Below are 13,578 nucleotides of genomic sequence, written 5' to 3' on the forward strand. Positions count from 1 at the left end.
TCTTTTTGACCTGCCCAGTTATCTACTTCCTGGCTTTTCTCTACTGTTTTAGCCTCATCTCCATGGTTTGTCTCAGCTTGGAGGGAGACGTTTTGGAGGCCATGTCCTTTATTTATTTATTTATTTTTGAGATGGAGTTTTGCTCTTGTTGCTCTGGCTGGGGTGCAATGGCACAATCTCAGTTCACTGAAACCTCCGCCACCCAGGTTCAAGTGATTCTCCTGCCTCAGCCTCCTGAGTTCAAGTAGCTGGGATTACAGGCGCCCACCACCATGTCCAACTAATTTTTGTATTTTTAGTAGAGACAGGGTTTCACCATGTAGGCCAGGCTGGTCTTGAACTCCTGACCTCAGGTGATCCACCCGCCTTGGCTTCCCAAAGTGCTGGGATTACAGGTGTGAGCCACTGCGCCTGGCCCATGTCATTTATTAGACCTTTCCAATATATTTGGTCATGGTTTACTATTTTTAATGTGCGTTAGTGATTCCCATCTTTTAAAAAAAGATTTCTTGGCCACATTCCTCTCTAATAACACCTTATTTTTCTAATCTTTTTTTTTTTTTTTGAGACAGAGTCTCGCTCTGTCACCCAGGCTGGAGTGCAGTGGCCAGATCTCAGCTCACTGCAAGCTCCGCCTCCCGGGCTCACGCCATTCTCCTGCCTCAGCCTCCCGAGTAGCTGGGACTACAGGCGCCGCCACCTCGCCCGGCTAGTTTTTTGTATTTTTAGTAGAGACGGGGTTTCACCGTGTTAGCCAGGATGGTCTCGATCTCCTGACCTCGTGATCTGCCCGTCTCGGCCTCCCAAAGTGCTGGGATTACAGGCTTGAGCCACCGCGCCCGGCCTCTCTAATCTTTTTCAAAGTGAAACTTCTTGAAAGAATTGTTCATATTCACTGTTTCTATGTCTTCTTCTCCTGTTCTCTCCTCAGACCACTCCAATCATGCTTATGTTTAAACAAATCCACTGAAATGATTCTAGTCCAGATCACTAAAGATCTTTCAATCTTATCATCAATTCTTGGGCCTCATCTTACTTGTCCTCTCAGTGACATCTGAAAAATTAGTAATTGAGCCTCTCCCGAAACACTCTTTATTTGGTTACTGAGACCACACATTCTCCTGACTTTCCTACTTCGCTGATCCTCTTTCTCTTCCTGAGTCATAAGTGTTGGGGTGCCTCAGGGCTCATTTCAATATACGTGCTCTCGGTAACACTATCAAGTCTATGGCTTATACCGACGACTCCCATAGTTCTATCTCTAGCCCTGTTATCTCTCTTAAGCTTCAGACTTGAATATCTAACTGCTATTTGACATTTCCACTTGGATGTCTAGAGGCATCTAAAATTTATCATGTCCAAGACATCTTCCTTCCTTCTCTGCCCACTCTCTCACATCTGCTCTTTTCTTCTCCATTTCAAATAATGGGCAACAGCATTATCCTATCAACTTAGGCTAAAAAGCTAACAATCATCCCTAAATCACCTTTTCTTTCACTCCCAGCACCCAATTCATTAGCAGCAATCCTATTGGCTACACTTCCAAAATATTATTATTATTTGAGATGGAGTCTCACTCTGTCACCCAGGCTGGAGTGCAGTGGCGCAATCTTGGCTCACTGCAAGCTCCACCTCCTGGGTTCACGCCATTCTCCTGCCTCAGCCTCCAGAGTAGCTGGGACTACAGGTGTCTGCCACCACACCTGGCTAATTTTGTGTATTTTTAGTAGAGATGGGGTTTCACCGTGTCAGGCAGGATGGTCTCGATCTCCTGAACTTGTGATCCGCCCGCCTCGGCCTCCCAAAGTGCTGGGATCACAGGTATGAGCCACCGTGCCTGGCCTACCTCCAAAATATATATATCCTGAATCTGACTAATTTTTACTATCTCCAATGCCAATGCCCTAGGCTAAGTCATTGTTATCTCTTACCTGGACTGCCACAAAGCCTCTTAACTTAAATCCACCCTTGCTCCTTTATGGCTTATTCTGTAATGCACATGGTATCCAGAGGGTTCATATCATTTTTTTTTTTTTTTTTTTTTTAAGATTTCAATGGCTTTCCATCATACACAGAAAATTACAAATCCTTACCATGGCCCCCAAGGATCTTTATAATTTGTCTTTGTCTGCTTCTCTGACTTCATCTTCTGCCCCTCTCTCACTTGGTTCTAGTAACATTGGCACCTTGCTTTTCTTGAACACTTCAGGTTTGTTCCTGCCAAGGGGTTTTACACTTGCTGCTCCCTTTGACTGGAATGCTCTGACCCAGACATTTGCACAGATGGCTCTCAGTCATGAGGTCATGATTTAAGTTTCAGCTCAAATGTCACCTCCTAGCCAGGTGTGACAGCTCACAGCTATAATCTTAGCACTTTGGGAGGCTGAGGTGGAAGAATCACTTTAGCCCAGGAGTTTGAGGCTGCAGTGAGCTATGAAGGTGACACTGTACTTCAGCCTGGATGACAGAGCAAGATCTTGTCTTTTTTTTTTTTTTTTGAGACAGAGTCTCACTTTGTCTCCCAGGCTGGAGTGCAGTGGCGCGATCTTGGCTCACTACAACCTCTGCCTCCTGGGTTCAAGCAATTCTCCTGCATCAGCCTCCCGAGCAGTTGGGATTACAGGCGTGCGCCACCATGCCCAGCTAATTTGTGTATTTTTAGTAGAGACACAAATTAGTAGAGACACCATGTTGGCCAGGCTGGTCTGGAACTCCTGACCTCAAGTGATCCACCTGCCTCAGCCTCCCAAAGTGCTGGGATTACAGGTGTGAGCCACTGCGCCCAACCAAAACCCTGTTTCCAAAAGAAAAGAAAAAGAAAAACAAAGTCACCTCCTTGGAAAATATTCGCTGACTAACATATCTAAAGTAGCCCCACTATAGTTATTTTTTATCCCACTTGCTTTACTTTCTTCCTAACATTTTCTGAATGGATCTACCTAAATATCCAATGTAGTTTAAAACATATTTGAATCTAATGGTTAGAATTCTGTTAGTTAATAATTTCTTTTGGAAAGAAACACTGAATCTTTCCTGTGGCTGCCCTCTCCCTCTGAGTGAGTCTCTAAAATAGTGTCTGCATGTATGAGGCATCATGACGTTCGGGAAGCCTGAGACCTTGGATCTATTTGGAGTCCCTGACCTCTCAGGATGCTCTACAGCCTGTTGGTAAGAGAGTGGAATGTTTTGTAGCCTGGCCTCACTAAGTTTGCTCAGAGCCTGAAGGCAAACCACAGCTCTTCCTGAGGTCTGGCTGTTACTACTTTTTGTTCCTGACCCAGTGTAATTTACAGAGCTACTTCCTCCTATAGTTGACAGCCAGCACTCTTGGCTACTTTCCTTATTCTTCTACAGGGTATGTGGGAACTTCTGGATATACTTTATCGCAGGAGCTAAGGATCACTCACTTGCTGAGCTCCTCCCAAAACCTGTACCTAATTTTGTGTATGTAACTGTTTTTTCTTAAAAAACAAACAAACAAACAAACAAACAACAACAACAACAACAACAAAACCCTCCCTCTCCCCTCATCACATAAGCTTCAAGATCTGTAAAACCTGGATTCACCTCTGGCTGAGAGACACTCTAAGGAGCTAAATGCAGGCCTGCTCTCTTTTCCCAACTACACCAGGGCATGACTTCCCATATGTGTCTGGCTGCTTGTTGGTATGGGCATAGTCTGCAAGTCATCTCTACTTGGAATCCTAAACAGAGCAAAGTAAGAATCCTTTCTGCTTTGAAGAGCTAGAATGAGAAGACAGGAGCACATGTCTCTTAACCTATGCCTCTCTTACCTCTCTCTTTGTTCTTCTCTCTACACTTTTATTAAAAGAGTCAGACTTTTCTTTTATTTCCCTATACACAGCCTCATGGGTTAGCTGTCCTGGATGGAACGACATTTGGATGGAAGGCATTTCCTGTGGAGTATGTAAGAACTCTATAAAATTATTATGTGCTGAGCTTCATAGATTAAATGGAACTAAGAAAATTTAGCAAATTCTTTTTCTCTTCATTCTGTTCTCTCCTGATTGGGAAAATAAGTCTCAAGGCTACATTTCAAGCAAGAGTCTATGATAGAGGATGACTTAAGAAAGTTAAAATAAATCAGTTTGATATTTGCAAGATACTACCCCCATTATAGTCTAGTTTTTTTTTTTTTTTTTGAGATAAGTCAGAACACTGGATTTGAAGGTGAAATATCTCATTTAAAATGTTGATATATAACTTTTTTTTTTTTTTTTAAAGATAATGGCCGGGCGCGGTGGCTCATGCCTGTAATCCCAGCACTTTGGAAGGCTGAGGTGGGTGGATCACGAGGTCAGGAGATCGAGACCATCCTGGCAAACATGGTGAAACCCCATCTCTACTAAAAATACAAAAAATTAGCTGAGTGTGGTGGTGGGCGCCTGTAATCCCAGCTACTCAGGAGGCTGAGGCAGAAGAATGGCGTGAACCCGGGAGGCGGAGCTTGCAGTGAGCTAAGCTCATGCCACTGCACTCTAGCCCCTGCACTCTAGCCCGGATGACAGAGCGAGACTCCATCTCAAAAAAAAAAAAAAATAATAATAATAATAATACTCATATGGTATTAGGAACTAACAGTGTTCTAGGAGATTTAGAGATGTTAACTAATTTAATTCTCTTGGTGTCCCATTTTACAGACAAGGAAAGTGAGGCACAGGACAACTGCCTTGACCAAGATCATATGGCTATACACAGTACAAATCAAATGCATTTCTGCGGAGCAGATTTGGTCACAAGGCCACCATGCAATGTCTAATTTACAATATTTCAAATAAGTCAGAAAGAACAAGTCTTTGAATTCTGACTTGGCCTCAGTGCTGAATGATCTTGGACTAGTCACTTAAGCTCTGTGAACCCTTCTATAAAATTATGATTAACTTTTCAGTGCTCACTAAATGGTTTTCTCTTGTCTCATTCCTCCATATGGATGATTGCCCTGAACATTCATGTTATGCTTCTATACTATTTGAAATATACAAATCCCACCTATTATTCAAGACCTAACACGTTGCTAATACCACCAGAAACAGTCGGCGCAGGACAGAGCCCTGAGGATCAAGATGTCTGTTTCAGTCTTGATACTGCTACTTATCGTGTGTGTGATCTCAAGAAAATCATATCTTCTCTAAGCCTCAGAGGCTCCACCTTGAAAATGTGGAGTTAGACTAAACTAATAAGTTTAAACTGTGATATGAGACAGTCAACATTTCTCTAATGATGGGAGGGGGCATGAAAGGAGAGAGAGTGCAAGGGTGAGGCTGGGTGGACAGACTAGTGGGTTCCCCACTTACACTCCCAACTTAGCAGCTCCACATTTTAAACCATCAGATTTTATTAGAAGAGAGTATTCCACTGCCAACAAAACAGGTGGAAACCACTAGAAGTTTTATGTAGCCACATTCCCTGGAATTATCTTTTTGTGGCTCCTCTTTTCTTTTTTGTCCTGGACATGGAACTAAAGGGAACATGTTTTTAAAATTCTGGCTGAAATGAACGTATTTCTTTGTCCTTCTTTCTTTTCTCCTACCCAGAAGTGAAATTAAAGACAGTGCTAAAGGCATAAGCAAGGCCAGTATGGAAACTTGCAGCAATTTCACCAATAGTCTTCAGCAAAATATTACAGATTAGAAAACGTCCATTTCAGAATAGCTACCAAGTGATAAATAAAAAAGAAGTTACATCTCATTATCCTGTGACTTCAGGAGCTACTTATTCCCACTTGAATATGTCTTGTCATGGGAGATGGCCTTCAGGAGGCAACTTCTTTCTAATTCTTACTATATGTCTCCTCACTGTTCCTGAGTTATCATTATAAGCTTCATTTTTTTTCTCCACCCAAAGCTTGTGGGAACTAGAATGAACAGAAGAAGAATTAAGCCCTCCTTCTCTTCAGCCATTTGCAGCTTAGGAACAGGATAGTTCCTATCTTGTTCCCAGTTTTGGAACAAGATAGAGTTCCTATCTTGTTCCCAGTTTTGGAACAAGATAGACCCAAATCTACTTCCTGGTTTCCTGCTTAGAAATAAGATGCTTATCCTTTAGGGCAGATTGTCAAGCTCCTTCAGTAGAGGTGAATGAGGACACACATCATCTGCAAATCATTACATCTTCACAGGAGAATTGCGATATTCTCCAAATACCATGAAACTTCAATTTTTAATCTTCTAGGGATACCAAATTAAACGAAATTTATCTCTTGCCTGAAGACAGCCTGGAGGACTGAGACTGAAATCTTCATTCCAGCTCCACACCAGCCATTAGTTACATTGGGACGAATTACTTCCCATGATCAGGCTGCAACTTTATCATTGGGAGCACTGGAGTAAATGGTTCCCTAAGACCCTTATCCTTCTCCATTTTGATGTTCTAAGGAGAAATTACTATTGAACAAATTATTTCCAGTTGTTGGTTCAGTCTTCAAAATCAGCAAAAGCTTTGATTTTAAGGTGAGGTTATAGGAGTTGGCCCTTGATATTCTATGCCTTGTACTTCAGCACAGGCGGTCGAAAGGGAGGAAAGTTGGTTTTCCTTGAGATGACTATCTTGTTCCCTCATTGGTTTCGGATTCTTCATGTTCAGAGGTCCACTGAGAACTTCAGCTCACCATGACTTTCCCTTTTCAATGGTACCACTGCAGTCAGGTGTAAGATGGTGATGTGGACCCCTCACTGACATTACACCCAATTCTCCAGATTGTCTTTCCACTAATTTCTTTCATTCTTTCTTCATCACTGCGTCATGGTCCCTTTAAGGGAGCAGCCATAGTTGAGTGGTGGGAGCAGCTGCTGGCAGCAAAGAGACTTGCAGGATTTGGCCTACCCAAGGCCACTTACCGCGCACGCTCAGGACCGGGGGCTTGGTGGGAAAGGAAGGAGGGACTTAGGGTGCGCCTGCGCATCAGGGGCGCGCGCAAGGGGCTGATTTGGTGATCCCTTTAAGAAACCGCAGGCGGAGGAATTTCTCTGAGAGAAAATAATCCTACTCACGGGGCCCCTTGGAGGCCATTAACCCCCCGAGTCCCGGCCCCCCCCCACCGCGTCCCCGGGCAGGCCCTCCCGCCCACTCGCGGACCCGTGGGATCTCAGAAGCTGCGGCCCGGCGCGCGGCATCCGCCCCCTCCCCACTCTCGGCGCAAGGCCCGGCCGGGTCCAGGGAAGCTGCCGCGAGGCGGCCGTGCCTGCAGTGTGGGCGGGGGCCGGGGGCCCGAGAGGTACCGCCGCCACCGCGCGGGGAGCCGCAGCGGTTCCGAGCGGGGCCCAACATGGCGGAGAGAGAGGTGGAGTCCGGCCCCCGAAAGAGGGTAGGTGAGGTGAGGCAGAACTCGGGCGGCGGGGGGCGGGGCGCGGCCCGGGGCCGGGAATGGGCCATACTCAGGTTCGTGTAGGGGTCGCCGAGGCCCGGTTGGAACAAGGTTGCGGGCAGGTCTGAGGCAGCCTGGGGTCCGGAGCGCGCTGGCGAGCGGTCCCTCGGCAGGTGGGACAAAGATTTGCTGCTGGGTGGGGGGGAAGGGAGGGGGCTGTTGTTTGCCTTCCTCCCCCCACCTTCCCCAGCACTGGGGTGGGATATCTGGGCCCGGGGAGGGGAGGTGTCAGATTCTTAAGTGCATCTTTAGTCCATCAGAGTGTGGAAGTTTAACTGGGGAGAGGTCAGGTGGGGGTGGTGGTGGCGGGAATAAGTCGTGGAGGAGTATCAGGAGAAATAACCGGAGGGTTCTTCAGTAACACCATCGCGAATTCATTTTCCTGCCTCCTTTCCCCTCCCCCCATGGCCGTTATGTAGACCAAAGTAGGGGTGGTGGTCTTACCTGTGAAGAAGTGGGATCGTTGGCATGTCCTGATTTAGGAGAAGGATTTTGGCTACTATGAATGTCATGTTCTAACCTAGCTTCTTACTCGCAATTAGGGACGTGGAAGAGTATGACAAGTTTTGTCATATCAGGGATGTACTCAATCAACCTGCAGAGGTGAAGGTAGTTCTACATAGGAGTTGTTTGAATACCTTTTAAAGTTTGTCTGGAAACTTTTCTTATTTAATTTTCAGTGGTTTTTTTCCGATGGCGAACAATACTGTACTATCGATTGAGCAATAACCCTCACTTTTCTTTTACTTCCTCCCCGCTTAGCATAAGAAATAAGTTTCCTTTTAGGAGTCTTCCTTTTGGGAATGGTTTCAGAAACGATCAATTAGCAAAAGGGCAAAAAATTACTACTTTATGAAGAATGCCCTTTCAACTTAGCATAAAATTAATCTCATAATGATACTACAGCTGACGCTTTTTGTGTTTACTATGTGCCTGGCACTGAGCTAAGAGCTTTATGTGAAGAATTTAACTTCGTAGTAACTCCACGTAGAACCTATTTGGAGATGAGGAAATTTAGGTGTTGAGGGCTTAGTAATTTACTTAGATCATACAACTAGGTGCAAGGTTGAGCTAGGATTTGAATCCAGGTTTGTCCCAACTGTAGTGCCTGTGTGGGATGCCACAGAGGAGTTTAATCTATGTTTCTCTTTTTAAAAGCTTCAGTTGTAAATGACCAAAGAAGTATCAAGTATTATTTTTTCCAACAATTTTTTAGGAAAATATTTTGAACTATCCGGCAGAATTATAAAACTTACAGGGAGCAGCCATACAGCCAACCGCCTAGATCGTACGGTTAACGATGCATTCCGGACAGGCGCGGCGGCTCACGCCTGTAATCCCAGCACTTTGGGAGGCTGAGGCGGGAGGATCACTTGAGGCCAGGATTTCGAGACCAGCCTGGCCAACATGGTGAAACCCCATCTCTACTAAAAATACAAAAAACCCGGCGTGGTGGCGGGTGCTGTAAATCCCAGCTATTCGGGAGACTGAGGCAGGGGAATTGCTTGAAACCGGGAGGCGGTGGTAGCAGGGAGCCGAGATCGGGCTACTGTACTCTAGCCTAGGTGACAGAGTGAGACAGTGTCTCAAACCCCCCTCCCCAAAATAATTGCATTCCACTTGTTTTATCATGTATTTACCCCTCTATCCCTGTTTTTGTTCATCAGTCATGTTATTTTAATGCATTTTATTGTAGTGTTTTGAACAATAAATGTTTACCGTTGATAAGTTTACAAAATGTTGGATTCACCTAATGCAATAATTAGTCACAGAACAAGTTAAGCTGTATAATGGTATGTCCAAATAATTTTGTAAGTATAAATGTTGGGTATGGAATGCATGGGTTTTGAAATTTTAAAAATTTCAAGTTGTGTTCAGTTTTGAACTGGATCCTTACTGTGCTTGGATGAAGGCATATGACAAATAGGCCACCAATGAAGACATACAGGGTAAATTACTTCAGATATGTAATGTTAATTCAGAGAGATTTCTGCATCCAGTTGCTGGGAATGTTGTCATTCACCTTCGGTACTAGGATGTTCTAGGATATTCTAGAAAACATCTGTGCACTTTGACAACAAATTCAGCTGGATTTTAAATATTTTCTATCTCTTGTAGTGCACTTAAAAGATGTTACTGGTCTTGTGAATCTTCTGCTAAAGGAATGCTGGAAAAGAAAAAAAGATTCCACACTGGTAGCAGTAAAAACTTTATTATTATTATTATTTTTGAGACGGAGTCTTGCTCTGTCGCCCAGGCTGGAGTGCAGTGGCGCGATCTCGGCTCATTGCAACCTCCACCTCATGGGTTCAATTAATTCTACTTCAGCCTCCCGCATAACTGGGATTACAGGCACGCACCACCATGCCTGGCTAATTTTTGTATTTTTAGTAGAGATGGGATTTCGCCATGTTGGCCAGACTGGTCTCGAACTTCTGACCTCGGGTAATCAGCCCACCTAGGCTTCCCAAAGTGCTGGGATTACAGGTATGAGCTACCGGGCCCGGCCCAAAACTTAATTTTACTTTTAACGACCTATAACATACGCAGCACTTGTATAGGTTTCCACCATTATTTTGCCAGTTTCATCACGAAGGAATGTTACATTCATTAATTGTTGGAATTAATGGGGTTAATTAATTCCAAAGGTTCCAAATAAATTCCAGAGGTTGAGGTGGGAGCATTGCTTGAGCCCAGGAGTTGGAAGTTGCAGTGAGCTATGATATTGCCACTGCACTCCAGCCTGGGTGACAGAGGGAAACCACCTCTCTAGAAAAAGTAAAAATAATACATAAATAATATTTTTTGATTCGTAATTCATTTTGTTTTTGATATTTCATTAGAATGTTCAGTATGATTGTCTTCAATAATATAAGTACTTTTTTCCACTTTTTTTTGGTGTGTGCCAAATTACACATGGATTCCGTATGTATACTCCAAGCTGATTAATGGGGACTATGCAGTACCATGTCTTTGGAAATTGACTGACTTGAGGGAGTTGAAACAAACTATCCACATAGAGTTAGATAGTAACTTTAGGCTATTCAATCTGAAATTGTATTGATGACATGGTATTGTACTTAATAATGCTTACTGCTTTTGACCTTTGTAATCATGTCACAGAAAAGTTGCTAAGCACCTGTGCTATTTCATAAGCTGTATGCTAGGCATTGTGCTCTGTTACTTAGGGTCATTTAGGATAATATATGCTGGCTCTCCTGATAAATTGTAAACTCCTTTAACATAGTATCTATTTCATTGCTTTTTGCTTCTCAACATCTTGTGACCTCTACACAATAGGAACTCAGAAGACTTGCTGATTTATTTTTGTAAGAAAAGGTTACCTGTTACAGCAGAGACTCTGTGGGTTGAGTACCAAGTTCTCTGCTTTGTAATTTTGAGGGGCTCTGTAAATCTTTCATACTGTCCTTTACTCCCCAAAGTTCTCTCCCATGGATCTAGATTTAGGGATCTTCTGATTGTTCTGGATTATGGTTAGATGGGCAGGTGACTGCATTTTTGTTGTTATTGTTGTTTTTGAGACAGAGTCTCGCTCTGTCACCCAGGCTGGAGTGCAGTGGCGCTATCTCAGCTCACGGCAAGCTTTGCCTCCTGGGTTCACACCATTCTCCCGCCTCAGCCTCCAGTGTAGCTGGGACTACAGGCGCCTGCCATTGATGCCCAGCTAATTTTTTGTTTTTGTATTTTTAGTAGAGACGGGGTTTCACCATGTTAGCCAGGATGGTCTCGATCTCCTGACCTCGTGATCTGCCTGCCTCGGCCTCCCAAAGTGCTGGGATTACAGGCGTGAGCCACCACGCCCGACTGGTGACTGCATTTTAAGACTATTGGGTTAACAACCTTAAATTCTAGGTAGGCCTGCCTGATGTCTTGTTTTTATATTTGTGGGCAGTTGGAACAATTGTATTCAGAATATGCTAGAATGCTAGTCTCTCAATTTGTGAACACGGGGGAGCTGAGTGTGTGGGTGGATCAGCACTATATTCATCTACCATCTCTGGTATAGAGAGAATTAAGTTCATATCCTAGTGCCTGTACATGAAGGCGTTAAAACAAGCATCACCCCCACACAAATACACACACACACACACACACACTCTAAAGTTGGCGTATTATTTAATTTTTTTAGGTGATAAAATTTTTGTTTTCTCAAATAGCTTTTAAGACTCAGGTAGGTTTAGGCCGGGCGCGGTGGCTCAAGCCTGTAATCCCAGCGCTTTGGGAGGCCAAGACAGGCGGATCACGAGGTCAGGAGATCGAGACCATCCTGGCTAACACGGTGAAACCCCGTTTCTACTAAAAAAAATACAAAAAACTAGCCCGGCGAGGTTGCGGGCGCCTGTAGTCCCAGCTACTCGGGAGGCTGAGGCAGGAGAATGGCGTGAACCCGGGAGGCGGAGCTTGCAGTGAGCCGAGATCCGGTCACTGCACTCCAGCCTGGGCGACAGAGCGAGACTCCGCCTCAAAAAAAAAAAAAAAAAAAAGACTCAGGTAGGTTTATTATAAATGATTGAATTATTTATGCATGGCTATTATAATAACAAGTATGTTATGAAATACGAGGTCTAACTAAATCTGGCAGAGCCATATTTTGTTGTAAAATCCTTGTCTTTTCAAAGTTTACTTACAAAATAACTTTTATAAATGTGAGTATTACCCGGTCTAGTAAGTTGTATTCATTTTCATACTTAAAATTCTCTGTATATTAAATTTGAGATGTATATATCTGGTATGGTTTAAAAAGAGAGAAAGCATATGTATAAGTAGTATGCTGCCATTTTTTCTGAAAAACAAAACAAAACGACCTTTCTTGCCTCCCCACATTTGTGTCTGTATATGTTTGTGTATGTATGAACTTAGAGAAAATTGTGGAGGACCCAGGTCAGGATATTACCATTGATTACCTTCAGTGGGTAGGGAGGAGAAAGGAAAGAGAGTTTAAGGGTGAAAATTTCACAAAGTGGAAAAAGTGTTCATGGTATAATGCTAAGTGAAAATGTAGACTATAAAATGTTATCTATTAACATAATATACATGTGTGAAAATTGAACATGCATATAGACAGTAGAAAATACGAACAAATGAAAGCATTGACTTCATGATGTGATGGGATATGGAGAAGTTTTGTTTTGAATTTCTGTTATTTTAATATTTTATAATAAAATAATTGCAAAAGATTGATCCCTCTTAATTCCTTAATGAACTTTTTCTCTTTTCTGTCTTTTTGCTAAATGTATTACTTAAAAACATGGCGGTACATATCATTAAAATATTTGCGGTTTATATGTATGCAATGTAAATAATTTGCTTTGAGAAAGTATTGACTCTTTGTTTAGAGACCATTTGAAGAGGCCATTCAAATACAGTGATTCTGCGTTGTTTTCACACTGCTTCCCATCTTGTAACACACAGAGGCATCTGTAAATAATACTACTTGTGGCTGGGTACAGTAGTTCATGCTTGTAATCCTAGCACTTTGGGAGGCCAGGGCAGGAGGGTGGCATGAGGCCAGGAGTTTGAGACCATCGTGGGCAACATAGCAAGACCCCATCTCTACAATAAATTAAAACAATTACCCCAGGTTTAGTAGCATGTGCTTGCAGTCTTAGCTACTCACGAGGCTGAGGTGAGAGGATTGCTTGAGCCTAGGAGTTCCAGGTTGCACTGAACTATGATTGTGCCACTGCACTCCAGCCTGGGTGACAGAGCAAGAGAGACACTGTGTTTTTGTTTTGTTTTTTTTTTTTTAAAAGGAGAGGCCATTCTAATACTGAGAATGATTCTGAGTTGTTTTCACATACTGCTTCTTCCCATCTTGTAATAAGCAGAGACATCTGTGAATAATGATAATACTTGGTATTTATAAACCTTTAAGTGCTAGTCATTTTTCTAAGTTTTTTACATGTGATATATTTTTCCACCACAATTATTGTCCCATTTTATAAGTTAGGAAACTAAAGCACAGAGAGATTTGCTGGAGATATCATGGCTAAATCAGGATCAATTATTATTTGAACTGGTCTTATTTGATCATATAGGTTAGCACTTTTGTTTATCCAGAAATGTTATGGTTAGTGTTTATATTCTCATTTGTAAAATAAAGCACATAATTCTTTATCTGTAATGTATGGATGTTAGAATAATTTGAATTACACTCAAACAAAGTTGATGTA

General features: G+C 43.0%; 1 protein-coding gene across 8 annotated transcripts in view; it reads left to right on the plus strand.

The window, feature by feature from the left end:
* The first annotated feature begins 6,937 nt into the window (after positions 1–6,937).
* ZMYM4 (zinc finger MYM-type containing 4) overlaps positions 6,938–13,578 on the plus strand; it is a 165,569-nt gene continuing 158,928 nt past the window's right edge. For 3 of the 8 annotated variants that reach the window (XM_030912653.1, XM_030912659.1, XM_030912658.1), the window contains exon 1: positions 6,944–7,324. Coding sequence is in view for 2 of the 8 variants with exons in the window: in XM_030912657.1 (XP_030768517.1) it covers positions 7,286–7,324 (39 nt within the window). In the remaining 6 variants the exon portion in view is untranslated. Of the gene's footprint in view, positions 7,325–13,578 lie in introns of all 8 variants that reach the window. The other 5 variants (XM_030912657.1, XM_030912652.1, XM_030912655.1 and 2 more) reach the window with 5 other exon arrangements.

The sequence above is a fragment of the Rhinopithecus roxellana genome, chromosome 12, assembly GCF_007565055.1.
Source record: "Rhinopithecus roxellana isolate Shanxi Qingling chromosome 12, ASM756505v1, whole genome shotgun sequence".
Classification (NCBI taxonomy): Eukaryota; Metazoa; Chordata; class Mammalia; order Primates; family Cercopithecidae; genus Rhinopithecus; species Rhinopithecus roxellana.